The following is a 24,201-nucleotide window of genomic DNA, read 5'->3' on the forward strand; positions in this document are numbered from 1 at the left end:
TTATGTTGTCCTTGGTGTCACTGTATGTTGGCTTCTTATGATATGATTAATAAAAATCAGGCCCCTCGGTTCCCCTTCTTCTCGTTCATTACATAACGAGGACTCGAATCCGGCAACATTGATGCCTTCAGGTAGCATATGTGGGTTTATTCACCAGTTGCCTTCCCCAAAAAAGATCACCTACTCGTCACGCCTGCGGCAGAAAGGATGTTCCACATCCGCCGCCAGGTTTGTGGGTGGTGGCGCTGGCTAACACACCCAGGGTTAATTCTAGTTGTACGACATAAATACCCCAGAAAGTTGATGGGAAAACGGCGCCACGGTAGCTCAATGGTGAGAGCATCGCACGCGTAATGCGAAGACGTGGGTTCGTTCCCCACCTGTGGCCAGTTGTGTTTTCATCCATTTGCATTTTCATTAATTTATAATTTCTTTAATCCAATTAGTAAGCACAAGTGATTTCCCCTATGTTGTCGTTGGTGTCACTGTTTGTTGGCTTCTTATGATATGGTTAATCAAAATCGGGCCCCTCGGTTCCCTTTCTTCTCGTTTAATATATATATATATATATATATATATATATAGAGAGAGAGAGAGAGAGAGAGAGAGGTGAACTACACGATCCGACATGAGGCCCCAGACCTCGCCCCCACACGTCAGATATACTGCCAGAGCGCCGGGTATCACGATAACAAATATTTCTCTCGTCCGTGGCGGAGAGGCAGGCGGGCTTTCAATACACGATTCTGGCTCGTGAACACAGTGGCTTGGCGCAAAATACTGGAAATCAGTTTAATTCGGTATCCTTCGGTATTTAGTGTTTTGGTTGATTTACGAGAAGGAAGCCACGCAAAGGCAGGCGAAAGGTGTTATTCGCACCACACTAAAGCTTGCCCACCGGAAGGAAACAGAAAACATACATTGGCAGTGTAGATACGCTAACAGGTGTTAAATGACTAAAGCAATACGTAATTATACGAGCAATACGCATAAGTACCTATACAGTTGTACACAACACCCGACAGGATATACAAAGAAGAGTAAAAGCATAGTTGTACTACATGGAGGAAAATACGTGAACACTTAACATTTGTTGAGGCAATTGTAATCACCAAAAGAACAAACAAGGGTTAAAACTGCAAAAGTACATTAAACAGTTACATGGTATAAATGGATTGATGTAGTAATTATGTGCTCATGGGTGCTTGGATGGCTCACCCAACAGCGCTATCGAGATATTTTGTTTAGCTGGGTCAGGTATTTCAGGTTACACGCAAAATTCCCGTGCGACTGGACCTTCGATCGAGGCACTTTGCGTGTATTGGCGGGCTTCTTTCTCTCTCGGAAAAAACTGTTTTACGTAGCATGTATTCAGAAACAGAAAGCTGTATCGGGAGCTTTTCATGTTGCTCTGCAATTTTTTCACTGAAACTTTTTATCTGATTATAATATTTGAGAAGTTTACAATTATAACACTCTAAGTATGTATTGAGGCGGAATGCAAAACTATTCTGAGTATCTCCAAGCGAAGGCAAACAATATTACCTTGGTTCTGTCCAATTGCGTGGCATTTGCATATTTTAACAGCGGAGCTGTTTAAGCTTCTCGTTTCCTCGCGTAGCGTTCGCAAAAACTAGCCTAACGAAGAAGTCATGGCGCGTTGCCTAGCAACCACCTCGCGGAGCGGCGTCTGCTTTGCCTCCTCTCCGTGGCGTGCACATGTTGCCTTGACATGGGACGTTAAGTAAAACGAAGAAGAGCACTCGCGAGACGAGTGCTATGCTCGGGGTAGAGAAATAAAAAATTAGAGCGAGAGAGAGAAAGAGAGAGAGAGAGAGAGAATGGAATTGTAGCAGCACCAGTGAGGCAACGCGCGGAGGTGCATGCCGACGCCGTCCGCGTTTCTGCACGTCGGCGGCGAGCCGATGCGGAATACTATGCCTAGGAGTATTTACATTTCCTACTAAAACATAGCCAAGCCTAGTAAAACCTGCAAGAAGCTAGGTCACCAGCCCACGGTTTACTCCAGCCTTGCACCACTAGTGCAAGCTGCCCACATTTTTGTTTAAATTTGGCTAAATTTACGTGGCACATGCACCCCCTGTGTAAATGAATGCACGAAGGAAAAGTATAGTGCGCAATTTGACGGCCGCAGGTAACACATCTTTCAGTCCTCATGAGAATATGCGACATGATACCGCGTAAAGCTGTCAGGTTCATTTATTCTAAATATCGTACAAGTGGCTCTCCCTCTAGTCTAATGACGCTGCGTAACATTCAGACTCTATAATTACGAAGAAAAATAAAAGGTATAAAATTTCTGCTTTCGCTCAAGAATATTCTTTTGTCTATAAACCCAGATCCTTATTTGATACCTCTTACAGCACGTCGAACACCGGCATCGTCATGCTGACTCTTAACACCTTAAAACACCCGAACTAACCTTTTCAAATATTCTTGCTCTCCACGCACCATAACAGATTAGAACAACCTACCTATTTCACAGTTATCTAGTGCTGTTTTTTTAGAGCACACTCGTATAAATCTTTGACATCACTAACATTAACGTACTGCGAATATATAGCTACACTTATCGGTTTACTTGTGTTCGGTTATCCTGTGTCTCGTTAGCTGCAGTAATGACCTCGTAAAATGTCTTTCTATTTTGTGTGTGTTTATCTGCCTGTGTGACACGCTTTTGACAATTTACTTGTGTTTCAAGTGCGTTAACAACTTTATATACCACTGTGTTGCTACGCTTCATTGCCCTCCACTTGATGTTGCTATTTGGTAATATTTGTACGGTTCGTGCCTTCTTCCTTTTCATTTTTCTGCTTTTACAATTATAACTCCTCTTTGTTGCTAGGTATATGACCTTGTCATATACTAATATTTGTACGGGTTGCTTGGATATATTTTTATGTGCGCCCCTGCTGCTTGGGCCCTCTTTCGTGGCTGCGGTATTCTGTAAATAAATAAATAAAATATATTCGTCGTGCGGTGGCCAGAGCAAGCCCTCATGAAAAATATTGTCTATCACCTAATTGATCTTTTATAAGAAAGGGGGTCACCCTCATATTTAATTCTGAAATCAATTTGATCGGCAGTGAAAAAATTAGGCATTTGGTTTTCTTGTCATTCAAGTTGGTTTCATTGAAGTAGTGCAAGAAGTTCTCTGAGCTTCCTATATGCCTCTCTTGTTATATCGCAAAGGCTACTTCCTGTAAAGAAGACGTTAGTATCATTGGCAAATATGTATTCAGTATTAGGCATACTGACTACATCGTTCCTATTGTCACGAGCAATAGCGAAGACAAAGACGTTGTAGTGGGGCTGGGACAGAGGCTCTCCTTTCGGACTCAAAACCTGCTGAAACCTGTACGCTCTGTGCAGTTTTGACTAGACAAGTGCTAGCCGTTTACTGTTGAATAAATACTCCCCGTAACACTATAAAGCAGACACAATATTCGCCCTAAAATTGAGCTTTCAGGCACACCTGTAGTCACACGCCCTGCAGGAGAAGTGGCACAATTAACGATTCTGGAATGAACTACATCTTGGAGGTTACTATCAAAAAATTTTAATGGTATACCTCTTATACCATACGGCTTCACTTTTATTAGTATACTATGTTTCACAGGGCAGATTGCTTTGCGTAGATCTAGACATATGACAGTGAATATGAATATTATTCATTTTTCTTTCAATTCGAACTGTGCCAATTATGCAAAGTACTGTCTGCCAACATACCCGAAAATTACAAGGCCGTTTGCACTCCAATCACGTGCAAATCGGGATACATTGACATACAGCCATTCTTTTTAAAAGGACACTAAAAGCGAATATTAAGACAAGCTAAAGTGTTATATTAGTGCTCGATAATCTCTAAGCCATCAATATTATCGCGAACAGATACTCGCGTTTCAGTGTTGCGCGGATTTTGCTGGCTCGCGAAACTCACACAATCTGGACGTATCAGAGAATTCCACCTCATGTGATGTCGCGGGATTTCCAAATGGTCCACAGCCCTTGACCAAAAGCAACTGCAGCGGCGAAGCCGCCGCTCTTCTTGTTCTCTCAGGCTCTCTCTTCAGGAACCTTGCCAGATGATTGGAAAGTGGGAAAGGTCGGTCCACTCTGATAAACAGGTAGTAAATATTCTCCATTAAATTATCGACCCATCTTACTAACAAGCCTGCCGTGCAAGATCATGGAACATGTCATCTATTCAAAAATTAATGCTTCCTTAGATTCTAATCACTTTTTTCACCCTTCACGACATGGTTTTCGCGAAGGTTTCTCTTGCGAAACCGAATTAATTCATTTTGTGAATGGCTTGCATACTAACATTATCACCAATGTAAAGACGGAGGCAATCTCTTCGGATCTTGCAAAAGCCTTTGATAAAGTATCCCACCGGCGCTTGCTAATAAAACTTCAACGGCTGCACTTGAACCCTAACCTTTTCATCTGGATCAAGAAATTTTTCTCTAAACGTAAACGAGTGGTTTTAGTGAACAATAACCTATCAAGCCTCCTCCCAGTAACCTCTGGCGTGCCCCAATAATTTGTCATTGGCCCCCTGTTACTCTTAAAATACATTAATGATTGACCATCTGTGTCTCCTGTATTATACGTATGTTTGCAGACGACCAAACTGCTCTCCAGAATGATCTTAACAGTGTCTTAGAATAGTGCAACAATTTGCTGATGATGCTTAACGCCAACAAATGTAAATGCGTGACCTTCTCCCGTCGTTGCAGCCCTTTCTTCTTCCCATACAAAATAACACGCCGCTAGAACAAGTACAATCTTGTATCTAGGTGCAACCCTATCTCATGATTTGTCTTGGTGCGCACATGTCACTAACATTACCTCCACAGCTAACAAAACTTCAGGCTTTCTAAAACGGAATCTACGGAACGTCCCACCAGATGTAAAATTACTAGCTTATTAGGCGCTTGTTTGGCCGAAACAAGAATACGCATCAGCCACCAGAAACCCGCATCAAGCACACCTCACCGACGCATTATATAAAGAATAAGTTCAAAATCAAGCTGTTAGATTCACACCTGATACTCATATGATGTCAGCGCCTCATCTCTCAAATCGGGATCTGGTCGACAAATGCTTTCATGTCGACGTCGCATTTCCAGTCTTTTCCTTGTACCACAAGTTTGTCTTTCCTTCCCCTAATCAAGCGCCTTGGATCGCAGCAGCAGCACGCATATCTCATAGCACCAGCCATCCACTTCAAGTAGCACACCCACATGCTCGGACAACCACCTTCACTGCCTCCTTTTTTTTTTTTTCGAACCGCCACAGACTGGAACGGCCTTCCCCCCAACATCGCTACTACCACCTGTCTATCTTCACTTAAGGAACGTGAAACAGACCGTTTTGTTAAATGAGTATGTATCATAATGTTTGCGCTGTATTATAAAAACCTATTCCTTATGTAATGCCCCTACGGGGGACTTCTAAGGTAACAAACTGAACTGAACTGAACTGTCTTGGCTCGGTTTTTCCACGGCCGCGCGTTTGCCTTTCGTGTGCAAAAACCGTACCGCCATCTTTTGGGCGCCATTTTCCTCCCCGATGGCAGGAAAGGGCGGTGATGGTACATCCAGCGTCACCACTTCCCGGTTGGGTGGCGGGAGACTTGAATTGCAATAAAGGCATTCGGTCCCTTCAGATCCCATTTCCTCGTAAACGAAGTCTTCTCTTGGCACGAAACAAGCGTTGCGAGGTTTCTGGAGTGGTATTTAGATGGTACACGTCGGCTTAGTATTTGGCTTTAATGTCCCTTTAAGCGCGGACACTCAAACTGCCAGCAACGCTTTTGTCTTTAATGACTGTTCAGCTTGCTCTTATTGCTGAAGTCGCATGGCTGTCCCGTCACACTCGTTTTCCGAAACACCGGTGCAAGCACATTGTGTTGATCTCTTGAACGAGTTTATAATCACCAACTTTTGATATGCATATACAGCATCAAAGCTCATCTTTTGTTACAAGCTAAAGGCAGTCTTAATAGGCACTCTTAAAAGGCAGTCTTAAAAAGATTGAAAGCCGCTCCCTCATTCCTGTTGTAGTAGTTGTTTTTTTTGCCCTGATTCATGGATGCTTTAAGCACATTTTAGGGGTTTTATTCGCGAATAAGTGTAAATGAGAGCTTCGATGCAGCGCTTTTCTCGAATATGTTTTCTGAACTCCGCCTACAATTGTCTTTGCAGTACCTTAAGGGACACCCTCCAGAAGACACCACACAGCGTGCGGTAAGTTTAGAAACCCTAGCGTTATTGGACTAAGCTTATTGAAAATCTCAGAAATATACTCCACTGATAACAGTGTCCTTGAGAAGGTGTGTTATATACTCTTCTGAGCTTAGGCACACTGACCCTTGTTTCGACACTATGAATAAATTCAATGCTCCAAGCGCCTTTTTAAAGCTGCTTCAAATTGTTGCTTTAGGGAATAAGCCTTTAAACATGAGAAGCTATTCATACTTTATATTTAGTCTGTCGAATGTTTTATACTATTTGCTGAAAATTGCAAATTAATAAAGATGGATGCTACTAGACTTACCACTTTGCAACTCAGCAGTCGAAAAAATTATCACAATTATCTTTATTGCATCTGATAGTGCCTCTAACGCAAACGAAATTGATGAATTATACATAGCTCTCAAATGCATCTCTAATATGTGACTAGTACTTTGGGAAACTCTTGTAAACTTTGTAACAAAGTTCCATACAATATAGATTAACATAGGAAATTTGTTTGCCTTACATGTTCCAAAGAATATAGTTTACAGAACTGCGCCGTCTGTTCTTGGTGCAGTGTTATGGATCTCTTACCAGCGTGCTTCTGTTTATCTTCTGGCTTTACCGATTTTACTGTAAGTTTTGTAAGATGATTCCGACGGTAAATCAAAGTTCTGCTTTAAAAAGTCGCTACAATTTCTCATTGTCCCTCTAACTGCAACAGGTTTCACTAAAATCGGCCATGTGATTATCTCAGAACGTAATTTCTGCATTTTACATGTCTTAGAATAGTTGGTATCGAAGTTGTGTCCGAGAAAAAGCTTCCTCTTAATAATGAAGAGCAATTGGACCACTCAAGACTGGCCATTCATCCTGTAATGACGTCATCCGTCGTTGCGATAAATATGGTAAACACTTGTGTTCCTGCGATTCACGACTCGTAGCGTATATTGTTTTAACGACCTTGCAGTTTAAACCACTTTTTTCCTACTCAGCCTTGACAGTTGGCAAAAAAAAAGGAAGTCATCAGGTTCAAGATATAAAACCATTTCTGCTATTTTTCACCGAATCAACGCTAGTAGCAGCTCAACAAATTTTATCATACTATGAGCAAGCCGCGTAGGAGGTATGACACTTGTAGAAAAAAATACTAGCATGGTTAAAAATGTCTAACGACCAATAACAGTGCTCACATGGTAATGTTGCGCCGTGTTTTTCTCTTGCAGATAGAAATATTACTTTTTGATGTGTCCGTAACTGCTATCACCACCACCGTTAAGGTGAGTCCTAGGCGCGGTCAATATTGTTCGTCTCTATGTGCGACGCAGATAGCAGGACAGCAGATAAATATATATATATATATATATATATATATATGTGTGTGTGTGTGTGTGTGTGTGTGTGTGTGTGTGTGTGTGTGTGTGTGTGTGTGTGTGTGTGTGTGTGTGTGTGTGTGTGTGTGTGTGTGTGTGTGTGTGTGTGTGTGTGTGTGTGTGTGTGTGTGTGTGTGTGTGTGTGTGTGTGTGTGTGTGTGTGTGACGAAACTTAGCCGAACCGAACTGGGTGTGGGTAGGCGTAACGTATGACATGCCTAAACACTATAGCTGAGAACGAAAACACATATCCTTCGCAAATAAGGCGCGGGAGAAAATATTACGAAACTGGAGTATGATTACTGCCAAGCCTTAGTACCAGTGTACAAGCCGTATTCACCAGCAATCGTGAAATAACAGGTTCAGCGAAGTCCACTCCATGCGAAATATATATTGCACGGTTCCTAGACAATTTCCTATTGCTTGAAATATGTAAAGCACACGAAGCCAACAGACAATGCAGCCCGTGAACGCATTGGGAAAATTAGGTATTATTTTATAGAAAATGCATTATTAGTAAAAGAGAAATGTAAGTGGGCGAGAAGGGAGATCGCCGCTGGATTGAGCTGAACCGAATTTGCGTTACGGTTCCGAATACAGATGTGCTTTCCCCATAAGCTACCGTGACAGCTTTCCTTCGGCCTACTAAATATCAGGTGTTTGGGTGCATGTGCCCACAAAGGACACTTAAGTGAGCGAAGGGCACTTAAGTTTACTACTGACCGTTTCTGCCACCCCTTTTCGGAAGAGAAAATTTTCGCCCCATGGAGACGTGTTCACCAAGGCCAATGCGCCGTAAACGCTCTCCTTAGCTTTCTATGTGAGACAGGCTTAGACGCCCGTCCGTAGAACATGTGTGAATACTATGAGAAATGTGTTTGCGACGGAATGTATTGTGTGTAGTGCGCGTGGTGCGACCATAGCTCACATGCGCGTATCTGTCGACGTGCGTGTATCCGCATGGTACTATGTCATATTCACCTTCTATCTACCTCTGTCTTTACTTCCATCTTCCACATGCCCTTACCACAGTGAGCAATAGCAAACGAGAGCCACGCTCTGCCGGCCGACCTCTCCACCTTTTTGTTAATCAAAATCCTGTGTGCACGTGTACTATGTTATCCCTGGATGGATGGATGGCTGGATGGATGGATGTTATGAGCGTCCCTATTCAAACGGGGCGGTGGTTTGCGCAAGCAAGCTTTATTTATTTTGCCTAATAGCTTACGTATGTTTTTTTTTTCTTTTTTTTGAAACAGACATACAATACCCAGCATCAAATTTTCTGAACCACTATTGAGAATATTGTTTTTGCACGCTTCCGTTTTGTTTGGTCTGCTTACTTTTCTGCCACCAAACCTCCAATCGCCTTCTAATAATTTCTACAGCGGACATGTTTAACTACCCCTGCTATCCCCGAGACCAAAGGCTTCAAGGAGCCATGCGGAGCTCGTTGAAGCCTTTCAGTAGATATCCACATTATGGGTAGATATCTCCATATTCTAATAAAATACGTTCCATTGCTTCCACAGCTTTACCGCAGCAAGCACATGCTTCTTCTCGCATGGCGCTCTTCGCCATACGTGGCCCTTGTGCCACTAAGCAATTGACACATTCATTCATTCATTCTTCAATGGTGTACCTCGCTTTATAACCACGCGTTTTAATTCATCCTGATTTTGCTTCGAAAAGTAAGGTGCTATCCTTTGGGTTGTCACAAATTGTTTCTTTCCTGAGATCGTTTTCACCTTTCGGTAGTTAATATTAGACGGTTTCTGTTTTCCATTGCCGCCAACGAGGAGATTGTCTTGGCCTCTCCGGCTTTTCGTGTAATACTCTTTCCCGCCATTTTGCCGTCTATACAGGTTGTATACTTGCTGGTGAGCTTCCTAGTTCTTTTTCTCCACCGGGAGTTTTCCTGTGCAAATACTTGAATACACTCGCAACCCATTTGCTTTCTTTCATTTTCCTCAGTCGTTCTTCGAAATAAATTTTATCCTGAGCTTTCCTCAGTGCAAGACTTGTCCACCCCATGTCACGCTGCACTGCGTCATTTGTGCTATTAACGTGAGGCGTCCCCCTGACATTTGGTTGCCATGAATTCCTGATTGTAGCCCTGACTTCAAGCAAACAACCCAATTTCCAAATGTGAGTATACGGGAACCATGTAAGCCATGGGAGTGTTAGCCAGCCCCGCTCCCTCCGTGACAGCGAAAATGTAGCCCACTGTAAACCTCTTATTTGTACTGTACGTACAAATAGGAGCAGGAAACTGGCCACTGAAATATCATACATATCCTTTTCGCCAACTATGGTTTGCTTAGTAGAAACGGGATGGCGCTTCCGGTTGGCGGAGCCATTTCCAGCCTGAAGACCCGCCGCCTTGCCTCAGCGCGGTGGTTCGATTCCCTGTACGCGGCCGGCATCTTCCAATACGGGTTGATGCAAAGACTCTCCTGTACTAAGTTTGAGGTCCACGTAAGCGAACCCTACAATATGTGACAACTTAGGCATAAAAGATTACATGCACGTACTCCAGTTCGAAGAAAATTTGGATTGACGCGCCAGCCAATTAGCCGCTCGCTTATTTCCCTAATGTCAAGCGCTTTTGCGCGTTTAAAAGGGCTGTTTTCTCCATACAGACCTGTCTTTGAGTCAATAGTTTTAGGATGAGACCTGAACTTCTTGACAAATTTTATGCGCAATTCTGATATCAGTGTTCAACCAACGCCAATATTTTAGCTTGAAACAGCGAGCTTTCATTTACCACTTAGTCTTGACTTTGCATTAGCATAGCGAAGTCGTTTAGCTGTGGACGGACTCCATGCCGGCTCGGCTCGCTTTCAAAAGTGAAGGGCAGATGCGTTTCTTTTTTGTGGTTGGAGCTTGGGCTGTAATTTTGGGTTATCATCGAATACAAGTTGCCCAGATGAATCCGGAGCCTCCACGCTACGGTGTCTCTCATAGCCCGCAGGTTGCCTTGTGACGGGAACTCCCATATCTAGATGGGTGGGGTTTCTTTCTTGAGACCATAGTGCACTGTGAGCATTCGTGTGAGCACTGACACAGTGCCACTCTAGCAAGAACACTGCTGAATACATTTGTTACTTCGGCGAATTCTTTATGACTGGAAGCACGTTTGACTCTAGAATACGCTCTATCATAATAGCCACTGAAAAGAAGCACGCGCACAGAATAATGGCTTCAATGCAGTGTCAAAGAAATGATAACACTTTTCAAAAAACTTCTGGCTAGCAGCCCTGCTACTTCAAATTCTTAGTGCAGATCCAACGGCGTCAACAATATAAATATGCGGAACGTATTTTGATAAAGCTGTTGGTTGTATGCGCACACACCTAAGTGAAGCAGCTTTCGGTTTAGTGAACTGCCAGCTATGGCAAATTCTTAGACGGATTTTACATTAAATGTTTCTCAGATCGAAGCGCATTGTGATGACAACGGAAAAACAAGAAAAGGAATGTGTACCACACGTGAACACTCGTGAATGACATTTGTCTAACTCGGCTTGACTGCAGCTTCCGTTCGGTTGCGTGTCCTACGTCCCTGCATTTCTCTTCGTTTTTTATGCCCCAACCTCGTAAACAATGTCTAGACACCATGCAGGTGAATTCATGTATCTGCTGTAATGAAAAAATTTAACGTTATCTTTGATTAAAGACAATGATGGAAGTAAAAATACGATGGCCAGATGGCACCTGAAACTTAGTACACAGTGAATCGCATTCAAAATAAGTGAAATTCACACTTGCGCATAACAAATAGGTCCAGTCACTAGATAAAATGCTGAAAAATAAGTGACTCACGGTGGTTTGATACAGATGTGCGAAGCAGAATGTGTCGCCACGAACAACAGCGTAGACGACTGCCGAAACACATTACATCTTTTCTACAAGCTAACGCCAAACTACAAAGGAAATTTACTACGCCGGAAACGCGGCGAATTCGAGTCTATACCGCAATTGCGCGCAGTCGCGAGTGCTTAAAGTAGAGAATAAGTAATCGGTTGACATTGCACCGAAAATCTTACTTCCCTTTGAAAAAGCATGATTAACTGTGGCTTTCGTCATTCGATTATGAAAAATAAGAAAGGCGAAAAACAAATGACAATGATCGATATAAATCACTCTTGAAATGTATGCACAGCTGCGTTTTAATAAAACCATTCTATAGCCTCGCCGTACTCGTCGTACCTCCTAGTAGGCGCACCGTATGATAGTGTTCGCTTCATTTGGACAAAGTGCAAATTATGAGCCCTCAAGAAAGTATATGCGATGATCTCCATTGGCACTTTGGGAAAAATTCCGTGTCGCTCACCAACTCATTGTCGACGGCAGCAGCCGAAACAGCAGTACACCGGCATCGTGCACTATCGCCTTAAAGTCAATGGAGCCATGCTGCGGCAAACAATAAAAGCGTAAAAGCGTCACCACGTGATCAAACATGGCGCCGCCCAGGTGAACGCGGTCAAACACGTCCGTACATCGAGGCCAAAGTCGATACACCTGTTATGTGTCATTCCTCAGTTTTGCATACATATTATTTAGTTTTTTCTTGATGGCTGAACTAATATTCAACATTAGTGTTAAGTTAATGCTACTTGCACATGACTACATTCATGACAGTGAATTAATATACTTCGGCGTCCAAACGGAACCTGTCATCGAACCGACCAAGATATCGAGCTGCTGGCCAGGCTCACCGATGATGACGAATTCCGAAAGAAACTTTAGTATCCTTAATCACATGAAGCTATAAGAAACTGAAGCCTAGGAAAGCATAGGGGAAATTAATAAACGTTTTAATTGAAATGCATAAATAAGTAAAGGAAATTGAATGTGGACGAAAAAGAACTTACCGCCGGTGGGAGCCGAACTCACAACCTCCACATTACGCGCCGTTGCATTACCAATTGTGATACGGCGACGGTTGTTCGCACGTCCATAGTCATGCGTCATGACATGTAAGTGGAACCCTCGGAGTGTTATCCACTGCCACTCTGGCCATCGCGGTGGTATTCTTAGTTATAATAGGATAAGAAGATTATAAACTTTATTCGTAACTACCTAAAGGAGGCAAGGTCCTAAACAAGCATTTTAGCTACGTAATAGTCGACGACATTATCTTTTCGTGCACACTTAGCAACACGCTGCGAACTAATTTAGTATAAATACCTGGGTGTATAATGTCACCGGCAATAAGCTAGATACGTTTACAGATAAACCTGATATTGTACGCTACTTAATGCTCCTTTGGCAATGTATTAGATTATTGTTCCCATTGCTTGAACTCGCATAGACAGGGAAGTTATACCTAGTACCTGCCGACCAGTTTTATTGTGGCTTTGTGCCTACCATGATCTTAGAGGCCATTGCCTATAAGGCAGCCCCAGTTATTTACGTCCCGGTGCGCTAGATAGTCTTAATGAGAAACAATGTAATACAATGGCATGCAATGAGAATAAACGGATAAAAAACGCTTAACCTTGCACTCGGCCGCGCAATGCTTGAAACAGCGAAGCTGGGTGATCGTAGCCCAGCATTTTCTGGAAGTGCGCGCGAAGTTTTCATCTTATTACTCATGATGATAATTTCTTTCCGCGCGTCTCGGACTTACGGCCGTCATTGCGCGTTGCATAGCGCATCTTGCAACAACGATACCGCGTTCCAATGCATTCACGGAGACCCGCTCAGTGAATGCGTCTCACTCGCTTTCTTTGCGCGCAAAACATCTTCACCTCGCAAAGCACGAGCGTACGAACGCGCCAGCTGTGGACAAAGACGACGACGCTCGAACGCAATCAGATGGGTCGCATAAATGCATGATCTGCAGGCGTGGTTGTATACCCCAGTGGTTGTGACGCTCGCTTTGAGACCTGGAGCACGAGGGTTCGAATCCCGCCTCGGCAAGAAAGTTTATTTTATTTTCTTTCTTGTAAGTTTCTTGATACGACCACGAATTACGGTTGGCTTAAACAGCTTCGCTGTTGAAACTCTTCGTGGTAGCCAAGTGGCTAAGGCGTTACCCTGCTGCGCTCGAGGTCGCGGGTACGCTTCCAGGTGCAGAGGCCGCGATTCAATAGGGCCGAAATGCAGAAACGCTCGCTTACTTATCTTTAGGTACAGGTTAATGAACACCTGGTGGTCAAAATTATACAAGATTATAAGGCGCCACGGTGTGCCTTATAATCATATCGTATTTTTGGCACGTAAAACCCTATAGAGGCTAGCTTGCGAAAAAGGTTATCCTTACTTTAAAGACATCTCTAGAAGCATGCGGTAACTACGCGGCTGGTAGTATTTCGCGAACGGCAACCTCCATTTAAGCGATCTCTACTCTTCCTGAAACGGCCACAAAAGCATGGATACCCGAACACGACTTTCTCCCTGGAAACTGAAGGGCCCAGCCTCCGCTCGAGCGCGCACTCACCGACTCTCACAGCGAGACAACCGTGACGAGGAGAGTTCGGAACTGATCCCAAAAACGATTTCATGCCATACTGAAGGACTACTGACTACAGCGCAGTCAATATCCCCCATCGCGCGACTCCCTGAAGCGAGCCGAAGCAGTTTCGTGGAGGCAGTTCCAGACAAACACCTTTCCGCACCGCACACTATATTACCGCCACGTACCCCACACAATACCCGCAGCAACTTCCAAATTGCAATGCTCCGGCCACGCTCTACCACGCGAAATGGGGGTGCCGGCTCAGGAGCGCCAACCCTACAATCGCACGCCTCACAACAAAAAAGTGGGAAGCCTCGCAGTCCGGCGCGTCAACTACCGGGACCAGCTCGATCTGTTCATGAAAGCGCGCCAGGCCGTCGCGGCTCATGGGGTCCTGTACTGAGGACTCCACCCACTCACAGGGCCCGCAAAAGGACCCTGCGATTTCTCTTTAGCTGAAGAAGTGTTTTATCTTCTGTCTCTCTCTCTCTCTCCCACACACACACTAGCGTCGGCTTCTGAATCGCGCCTGCAACATCTGCCGGTAGCAGTTCATACCTGCGATGCATGGCAACCTGGCGCTCCATAAATCATAATCATCATCTTTAGCTCAAAATGTTACGACGTAGAAGTAATTACCCAAAAATGTGCCACCACTGCTAGTGGCGCCATGATATTGGTTCGCGATATTTGTTACGTAGCTGCTGAAAACTTGCGTACGCTTCGACTACCAGTTTTCGAGATGCTGAAATTTGTGAGAAGAAACATCGCATTACTGCTTCTGCAGCTTTTCTTTTTATTTCTATTTTCATCGTTTTCTTTTTCGTACAGGTGGTGATCCTGTATTTTATACACGACTTCTACGAGGGCGTTAAACAGCAAGGAACACTGAACTCCAATGGTCTTCAGGACGCTGATGCGATGCAGCGAGGGCGCATGCATACTGCGGTAAATATAAATAATATGTTTACGTTCAACGAACAGATAATTCACAGGTAATAACGAGCCAACATATATTATTATAAAGAGAAAAAAAATTCCGCCTCCATTCCACCCTGTTAAGGCGGATGCACAGCGAAGGTGGTGCCGACGTTACACAAGCACCACCACCACAAAGCGTCGCAGCGTCGAAAGCAATGTAGCGTCCATGACCTCGTTCGCGCCCTTTCCGTTGGTGCATCGACGACGCGGTGCACGTTCGTGGCGTCCATATGTCGTAACTCGCGCTCACGAAGTGAACGTCACTGTAATTTTTCAACAGTCTTGCCCTGATGTCGATTACGTTCGCAGCACACTCTGCGCAACTCATGCAATGGACAGAGCGCCGACTCATTAAGGACAGATACATCTTGTGCGCACGTTCGTCACGCACGCACGCAGGTGTGCCGGAGTGCAGCATACGTCCTCATTCAATCATACCAAGGAGATTTTGGCATACCCTCCCCCTGGCGCATGTGCGTTTGTCACACAACCCGTGAACAAGGTGCCAACGCCAAGCCAATTTCCAAAGCCGACTTATCAACTTCCGAAATTAACCCCCGGAAAGCACGGGCAATTAATAAGAGTCCTTCTGGTGCTCCCGCGAACACCACTTGTGGCCCAAAGACCGAGTCAATTAAAGCCCAGAGTTGTCAAAACACAACAAGAAATTGGCAGTCACTTTAGCATACGACAAAAAGGGTGAAGGCGAAAGCCTGAGCGCTCAAGAAACATTAATTAAATTGACATTCTCATTCGAATACGTTACTTCTTATTACTTGTTTTTTTCCGACCAAAGGTCGCGGGTTTCAGTGTCCTAACTTACGATACTTTAATTAACTGTGCGCTATTAACCTCACCCTACTTAACAACAAATGTCGCGTCTCAGAGTGATTTATTTACGCCGTAATAATTAACTCTGCCTTAATTAACTTTGCCTTAACGCCACAGGTGGTGGGTTCGACTTCCACATAAGCTGGAGGGCTCGACTCCCACGGAAGCTCGCGGTTTCGAGTGCCTGAACTAACTCTATCTTAATTAACACGATGACGACGGTGACCCGCACGCCACCATTGTTGTGTGAGCGTTTGCATATAGGTAAGACGCGATGCCGGGTTTGTGTAGTAAGTAAATTATTACACCGAGTCGACATCGTGTACGATTTAACCTCGACGACACCGTTTCCGCTCAAGGACGTTGAAGGTCAACTGAACGATGAGACATATAAGGCTTTCGCCCTAATAATATTCTTCAAATAAGGCAGTTACATATATACATACACACTTCGCCTAGGCACATCACAATGCAATTCGGACGGGTGTTAACAAAACTCTGGAAAATAATTAACGACAAGCACTAAGGGTCCAACACATACATTACAGAATGAATACGAACACAAAGTGTCCACTCGTATTCACCCGTGCTGGTCATGAGCCAGACGACCTCAACGTAGTTTCAGGCAAATCTCGATGAAGGAAATTCTTCCGGAAATGCAGACGCTTGAGGAACTCGTCGGCTAGCTTGCAGGGGAATCCCCTTCATCTGCAGACGGTCGGTCTACACGACACATCTCTGCACCGGCGCGGTCAGATCGCCATACTGATTCTCGCACGGCGCTTTTATCGCCTGCGCCGGCGTTTCTAGAACTTTGTGACGGAGTCGGGCTCCCATATCATGAACAAGGCCTGAGAATCTTCTAGACATTTCTTGCGTTTCCGGGCCCGGTCACCGAAGAGTCTTCGAGGAGGGTGGCGACTCATCCGTTGGCGCACTCTCGGGCTGTCGTACTCCCTCTCTCTCTCTCGGGTCGCCGTGCGTCGGGGTTTGAGAAGGTGTTTCGGCGCGCGCCCTCTATCTCTCTCTCTCTCATTTGATACCATAATGTTCGCGTATCTTGACGACGCTTCAAGTCGAAGCTTCAAGCTGCCGCGTGGCCGACGTGATCCTTTGCTGGTTTCAGTTATATGCGGCACGCGCTTTGATTATGCGCACTGTTGTGACAGCGTTATCAAACTAATTCAATTTCACAAAGTAAAACGCTTCACAAAATTTGTAAAGTACGACTTATACACAAGCTGCCAATATGATAGCATCGGACTGTAATTTCAACGTAAAATAAAACATCATTCTATTATGCGGAAACTCAAAATTACACTAGCTCTGGAGACGAAAATTTTTCTTTGTCGACGCTATGGTGTACACGCACAGACACAGGAAATTTGCCGGGGTAGCCATACACAGATTCGCTGTAAAAAGAGCGAGTTAATTTTGGCCGTCACCAGATCCAATTGTCAAGGCGCTTAGTGTTTGCCGACATCTTCTATGAAATTATCGTGACAGGCTTGCAAGATTTCATTGGGGGAGAGTTTTAGGGACGACCGAATTTTCGCAACCTGATTGAGTTTGCGATAATCCATACAAAACCGCAGGCTACCATCCTTCTTCTTTACGAGTACAACAGGCGATGCTCAAGGGCTTTTTGACGGCCGGATATGGCATCATCTTCTAGCATTTTCTTGACTTGCTGCTGTATTGCTTCACGCTCTTTCTCAGCCACGCGATACGAATGCTGTCGTATGGGTATTAATGTGTGTTGCGTAATGATGCCGTGTTTCGTGAGTGGTGTTTAGACGCTCTCGGGACGTTGTAGAGAAGCAGTCCTTAAAATGGTCAAGCAGTTCTCTGAGACTTTGCTTTTCTTGCGGCGCTAAACCTAGGTCAACGTCGACGACGGGTGCATGTGGCATCGTATTGGTGGGTAATTCCTCTTTTACAGCGAAGGAGTGGTGAACGAGGTCAATTTCGTCAAGTATGCCACAGCGGTGCCTTTACTGGTGTACCGGCCTTCATTGGTAAAATTTGTCAGTAGTACCTTTGTACAACCACCGATTAGGCTCACGATACCCCAAGCAATGGCAACACCTTGATGAAACAGAAGTGCAGTTAATTGTTCGGCTACAGCATCCTCGTTACACTGTTCTCCGCAACTGAAGGAGACAATACTGCAGGGTAGTAACGGTATGCAGACGTCGTCGTCGGCGACACGTAGCGATGCACGTTGACGATCTTCTTCATGGCTCGTGTCTATGCTAGTTGATCAGGTTATCTCGTCATCCCCTATGTTAACCACGGCGCCGTACTCCCGCCAGAAGTCCATTCCAAGGATGAGTGATCTGCGGCATTTATTAAAAATCATAAATTCGCTACAAAAGCTGTATCTCCTATCTGGAGTCGCGCAGTACATTTTCCTGTAGGTGTCATTATCTGGCCCCCGGCATTTCGAATATAAGGGCCCGTCCATTGCGTTTTCCCTTTCTTAAGCCGGTCTGCCAACTGCTCACTCATTATCGAAAAGTCTGCGCCAGTGTCAACTAAAGCTGTCACGTCGTGCCCATCACTCGTGAAGAGTAGGTCGGCACCCAGAAATTCATCGGCGTTCCGTTCATCCGGGTTGTTCTGCTCGGTTCTCAGTGATAATGGGGGATTTTCGGCAGTTCGACGACTTGCAACCTTCCCCATGGAGGTCGCTGCTTTCAGTTACCCCGCCGTGGGCTCGGAGAGCGTCCTCTTACCACATCGGCGAAACTGCGATGGTTCGGTGAAGAATAACGTAACGGAGATTGCGAGCGCGACCGGGGATTAGCTGAGCTGCCTTGTTCCCGAGTGACACTGTCGTCGAAGCGTGTATGTCTCTCTGAAAACAGTCGTGGAGTGGCAGGTGGCATATCCTGGAGGCCACCCTGACGATGAGCGCAAAAACGATAAATGTGCCCTTGTTCTCCACAGTGAAAACACAATGGTCGGCGATCAGCAGTGCGCCATACGTCGGTCCTGCGAAGCTGGGGTCGCCTGAAATGCTCCCTCTGTATCCAGGCAGCAATAGGTGGCCACTGGTGGTACTGCGGTACTGGCGCGGTAAAAAGCGGGCGACGGACAGCGTCTGCGCAGCTGTATGTGCGCGGCTCGAAGCGCCGCTCGAAGCGCGGTTAGGGACATGGTTCAGGGAGTGCCTTAGGAGATGCAAATGCTTGCCGGATTTCTTGGCGGACAACTTCAGCGACCGAAGCAACAGTAAACTCCTTCGGTGTCGCAGTTTGCTTCGCAATCTCCTCGCGCACAATGCATCTTATCAGTTGGCGTCGCGAGGTCTCGTCTGTCGCTGCCAGTACTGCGGTTCCTGCAGGCTCACCGTTAGTCAGGCGCTGGAGCACCCCCTCTTTTGCTGTGGCTTCTTTAATGAATTCTTCGACTGTTGTAGGCGGTTTGCGCACGAGACCAGCGAATAGGTGTTCTCTGACGTCGCGCATGAGATTACTCAGCTTCCTCGAATCGAGCACGTCGGGATCGCGCAGCAAAACAAACAAGACATGTCCTCGGCAAATATGGAAACACTTTCATTGGGCTTCTGAATGCGGAACTCGAGAAGGCGTTGTGCACCATCTCGGCGATCAGTGCTTCCGAAGGTATCATGTAGCCCACGGCAAAAATCGTCCCACGTTGTCAAATGTGCCTCGCGGTTTTGAAACCACGTCCTTGCGCTACGCTACGTTCAAGAGCGAAGTACACATTGGAAAGCTTCTGGTCCGGACGCCACTTATTGATCTTAGCTACGCCTTCGTACTGGTCCAGCCAGTCTTCGGCGTCTTCATACGTGCCACCATGGAAGCTGGTGGGGACTAGAGTGCTTTGAACGGTCACCTGTTTTGGACTTGAAAGCGCCACTTCATGAGTCGGTGAGATCGCTGGCAAATATTCTTGCAGGAGACCGAATTCCGGGCACAGACCTTGCAGGTGGCGGCTGACGCGGTGAACAGGTGTCTCGACGCGTGGATGAAGTCTTGAAGGGCTGAATAGGGCTACTCGCAGGAGTCGTCCCAAACATTTGGCGATCGTGCAATACCCAGAACCTCCACCAGTGTAGCAGCTCACTGGAGACAAGAGCGGAGAGCGGTATTGTCATAGAGACAATTAGAACAAGCGCTCATTTCAGGCTTCTTCTCTAGCACCTCGCTCGCACACTCGAGGTCGCCGTCTTGGTCGTCAGCGTGGTTGCTCACATATAGCGTCACGGCGATATATATATATATATATATATATATATATATATATATATATATATATATATATATATATATATACAGGGTTTTTCAGCGAACACTTTCAAAAATTCCTAAAGGTTGCCGGTGGCACATAGCACAATTCTAGTTCATGAGCTGGTCTACTGGAACAGGCGGATATTACATGCACAAGAAATTGAAATGCATAATCGAATAATTAATAAAAATTCATTACTTAAGTTTTTAACTAATTACCTGATGGCCTGTATTGCAACTTACACATTGTAGCCGCGGAGATCGCAAGGCGGATCCACTTGGAACGAATTATCGGGATGACACCAGTTTCGAGATATTGTTTCCCGAACTTTGCAGACAAATGCATTGGCGTTCCAGTTAGTTTCTTAACAAAACGTCGCTTTATTCATTGAAGTACAAAATTAACTCTAACGCCAATGCATTTCTCCGCAAAGTTCGGAAATTATTATCTCGAAACTGGTGTCATCCAGAGAATTAATTCCAAGTGGATCCCCCTTGCGAACTCCACGGCTACAATTTGTAAATTGCAATATGGGACACACACACACACACACACACACACACACACACACACACACACACACACACACACACACACACACACACACACACACACACACACACACACACACACCACACACACACACACACACACACACACACACACACACACACACACACACACACACACACACACACACACACACACACACACACACACACACACACACACGCGCGCGGGGCCATTAGGTAATTAGGTCAAAACTTAATTTGTGAATTTTTGTTAATTAGTCGATTATGCATTGCAATTTTTTGTGAATGTAATGTCCGCCTCTTCAAGTAGACCAGTTCATTAAATAGAATTGGGCCATCTGCCACAGGACACCTTAAATAAATTTTGAAAGTGTTCGCTGAAACACCCTGTATATATATATACATGTATACATTTATTACAGCTCAGGCTGGTCTGCTTCGGACCACTGTGTGTTGCACTGCGCTCCTTGCAAAATCAGGGCGTATGTCGAGTGAGCACCTGCATGCGGGCGACTTGGCAATGTGGCGAGCGCATTTTAAATCATGGATCACCACTACGTCGCACCTCTTTGAGGTTAGATGCAATACTTACGTGTTTCCCTTGCATTTACTGCTAAATTCCCACTGATCTTTACATTAGCAATAGACAAAATGGTGTAGGAGAAGAAAAAAGTAGCGAAAATCCTATCAAATATAGCATCATAATGCTAGAGGCAATACGATGGCAACAAACGCAACAAAAGTAATGTTTTCGAACACAGACTCATATTCGCTAGTCACGTATAGTTGATGATTTCTCAATGCGTACAAAGCTGAGGATGTCTTGATTAAATAAAGAAGACTGTTCCTTATCTTAATGACGCAAAGGAAATTTAGGCTTTAGCTTCTTTTTTTGGCGGCGCCGGCGTTTAAAAGGCGACATACTTAGCCGAGGAAATCCACTAAAACTACCTTTGTAGTACAATGGAATCTGATTCATACTTATCATGACGCGCGCTTGTAGGCGATGCCAGGCTTCAACCCAGACGGCGGAATGGTGGCACCAGCAGCAGCAATGCAGGGCTTCTACCCAGCCGGGGGCATGGGGGCACCAGGAGCCCCAATGCAGGGCTTCTACCCAGCCGGAGGCATGGGGGCACCAGCAGCCCCAATGCAGGGCTTCTACCCAGCCGGGGGCATGGGGGCACCAGCAGCCCCAATGCAGGGCTTCTACCCAGCCGGAGGCATGATGGCACCAGCAGCCCCGATGGCGACTGGCGGAAGTGCGGTCCAGAATGCGCAGGCTAACATGAACGCCGCATGGCCTCTGGTTAGAGAGAGCCACCCCCAGAAGGCCACTGGTGCCGTTTATCCACGCGCCAACTATCCGCGCTCCACGGACTAAAAGGCGCGGTTGTGCTCGAGAAACCCGGCTAAAGATATCAAGGCCTTCTCACGCTCCGCATGCGTGCACGCTCAATAGAAAACTCTTGCTCGAACACTAGAAATTTGTGTTTTGTATTCAAATTCATTAGTGCTGTCAAGAAAAGCGTACCATTCCTCCTTCTACTTTCATTCGCGCTTATAGCATTAGGGCAAACAAAACACAAATATATAGACATAATTTTTTCTGTCACAATGTGAGAGAGAAAGAATTTCGCTGACAAATGCTCTGCATATAGAGTGCATCATACAACTTGCGTCAAGCCTTAAAAGATCGAATGGGCGCAACGAAAATGAAACCAGCTTTGTATTATTCACTCTGCTCTTATTGAAATGTATGTGTCCTAAAGCGAAGCTTCCTTCGCCTCGACCTGCTTCCATTCCCCTTGCGATAAAGACTACCAAACTCACTACCCTCCCTCTCCCCCCATTGCGCTTACGTCACGATGTTTCCTCAGTCGGTCTTCAAGACCTGCTATAGAATCGACATGCATCCACGCTGTACGTTTTTCTTCAACTGATTCTGGAAGGCATGGGTACCGTCACCTCGGCAGGCACAAAGGGTCTTCTAGAGCTAGACGTGAAGTGGGAGTTCGAGAACGTCTCCCACACCACCATTCTACAACACCTTCACGAAACAAAGGGGGCCAAGCGCACACACAATTACATCATGGCCCTTCTTTCTTGGCCTACGGCAACGACCAGCATAGACTTCCCCATACTCCAACCCTCTTAGTACCCAACAAGAGGTTGGAGTATGGGGAAGCCTGAGTACCCAACAAGAGGGTCGTAGTTAGAGCCACTCCTAATTCAATCTAGGTGTATGCCGCCAAGATACCCCATCATTCAGCCACACGGAGAGCGTCGTGATCTTGCAGGAAGTAACCTCTGCGTCCTTCCAGAACACCACCACTGTGGCATCGGGGAGGCTGTAATAGCACTGGCCATCGCGGCTCGATCAAATCAAGATAGCTTCATAGCTTCTCGGACACCCAGGCGATATGTGTTACCTCAGAGGACATATCATAGTCCTTGCAACACGTAAGTCAATACCGGCACCATCCGAGGCACCTAGAATCGCTTTCTCAGAAAGAGGGCGAGTCCGAGTCTAGAGAAAACGATATAAATTTTGAATGTGACAGCGGTGCCCTTAGGTCATTTTGCACATTTCTTGAGCCGCCGCACATATTGAAGCAGTGACGGGCATTCTAAACCCAGGAATTCTGGACACCCGCTTCACTTTCCTCTTATCGCCACGATGACGCAAGCATTGATGCAAAACCTAGCACTAAAGAAAAAGAAATGCATTCTCTGGACTCGGCCAGCATTAGTGAGAAGAGATGTTATCTCGCAATCAAATTCGCTGTTCGAATATGGCTCTACTGGTGGTGACATGATTCTTGTTAGCGTCGGCTAGACTAAACAAGATGTCTGGCATACCTGATTGATTCACAGCGGCTTCAAGGAAATCGTATTGATACGGAACAGCCGCCACAGTGTGGCTGCACTGAAGAGGAGGAAGACGACGTGTTCCCGATTGGTAAAGGTTCACCATCTTAGCCGCAGTTAGCGTACGTGTAGATATATTGTAACTAGGCTTGTGCATCAGCTACACGTAACATTCTTTGGTGGACGTAGACGTTCCCGTTACCCGCCATGAAGGTTCGCAGTAGTCGCAACGCCGACAATCCAACTTCGGCTCCTGCTGGCGGTACTTCGTCTACTTCGGCGTCTAAGCCTGCAGCACCGACCTACGGCACCATGCCCCCCCCCCCTCCCCCCTACCCCGCGGGATCCTGGAGTTTTCACCGGAGTCGGCATTCCTGATGTTGACGACTGGCTCCGCCTGTACGAACTTGTCAGCACCAGTCGCACGTGGGATCCGACTATTATGCTGGCCCACATACTTTTATACCTCGACGACACTACACGGGCATGGTTCCAGACCCACGAAGAGGAATCAAGAGCTGAGACCTCTTCAAAGTGAAGCTCCGCGACCTTTTTGGCAGTCTGTTCGCACGCCAAAGCAATGCACAGAAGGCCCTTGCCACACGCGTACACACGTAGACCGAG

At 45.7% G+C, this 24,201-nt stretch overlaps 1 protein-coding gene and 1 non-coding gene across 2 annotated transcripts; both read left to right on the forward strand.

Moving 5' to 3' along the window:
- Positions 1–316: 316 nt before the first annotated feature.
- Positions 317–388, forward strand: Trnat-cgu (transfer RNA threonine (anticodon CGU)). Its single transcript has one exon. It is a non-coding gene; the product is annotated as a tRNA-Thr (tRNA).
- Positions 389–14,988: 14,600 nt separating this feature from the next.
- Positions 14,989–22,160, forward strand: LOC125944560 (cuticlin 2-like). The gene is made up of 2 exons (XM_049665061.1): positions 14,989–15,049; positions 21,710–22,160. Exons 1-2 carry the CDS (start codon positions 15,023–15,025, stop codon positions 22,088–22,090), a joined length of 408 nt encoding a protein of 135 aa, XP_049521018.1. The 5' UTR covers positions 14,989–15,022; the 3' UTR covers positions 22,091–22,160.
- The last annotated feature ends 2,041 nt before the right edge of the window (positions 22,161–24,201 follow it).

The sequence above is a fragment of the Dermacentor silvarum genome, chromosome 3 (genome assembly GCF_013339745.2).
Source record: "Dermacentor silvarum isolate Dsil-2018 chromosome 3, BIME_Dsil_1.4, whole genome shotgun sequence".
Classification (NCBI taxonomy): Eukaryota; Metazoa; Arthropoda; class Arachnida; order Ixodida; family Ixodidae; genus Dermacentor; species Dermacentor silvarum.

What these genes read in the sequence shown, in the direction of transcription:
- LOC125944560 (XM_049665061.1), top strand. Translation starts at nt 15,023, where the DNA reads ATGCAGCGAGGGCGCATGCATACTGCG. An exon ending in GAGGGCGCATGCATACTGCG is followed by an intron (nt 15,050 to 21,709) that starts GTAAATATAAAT and finishes GCGCGCTTGTAG; the next exon opens with GCGATGCCAGGCTTCAACCC.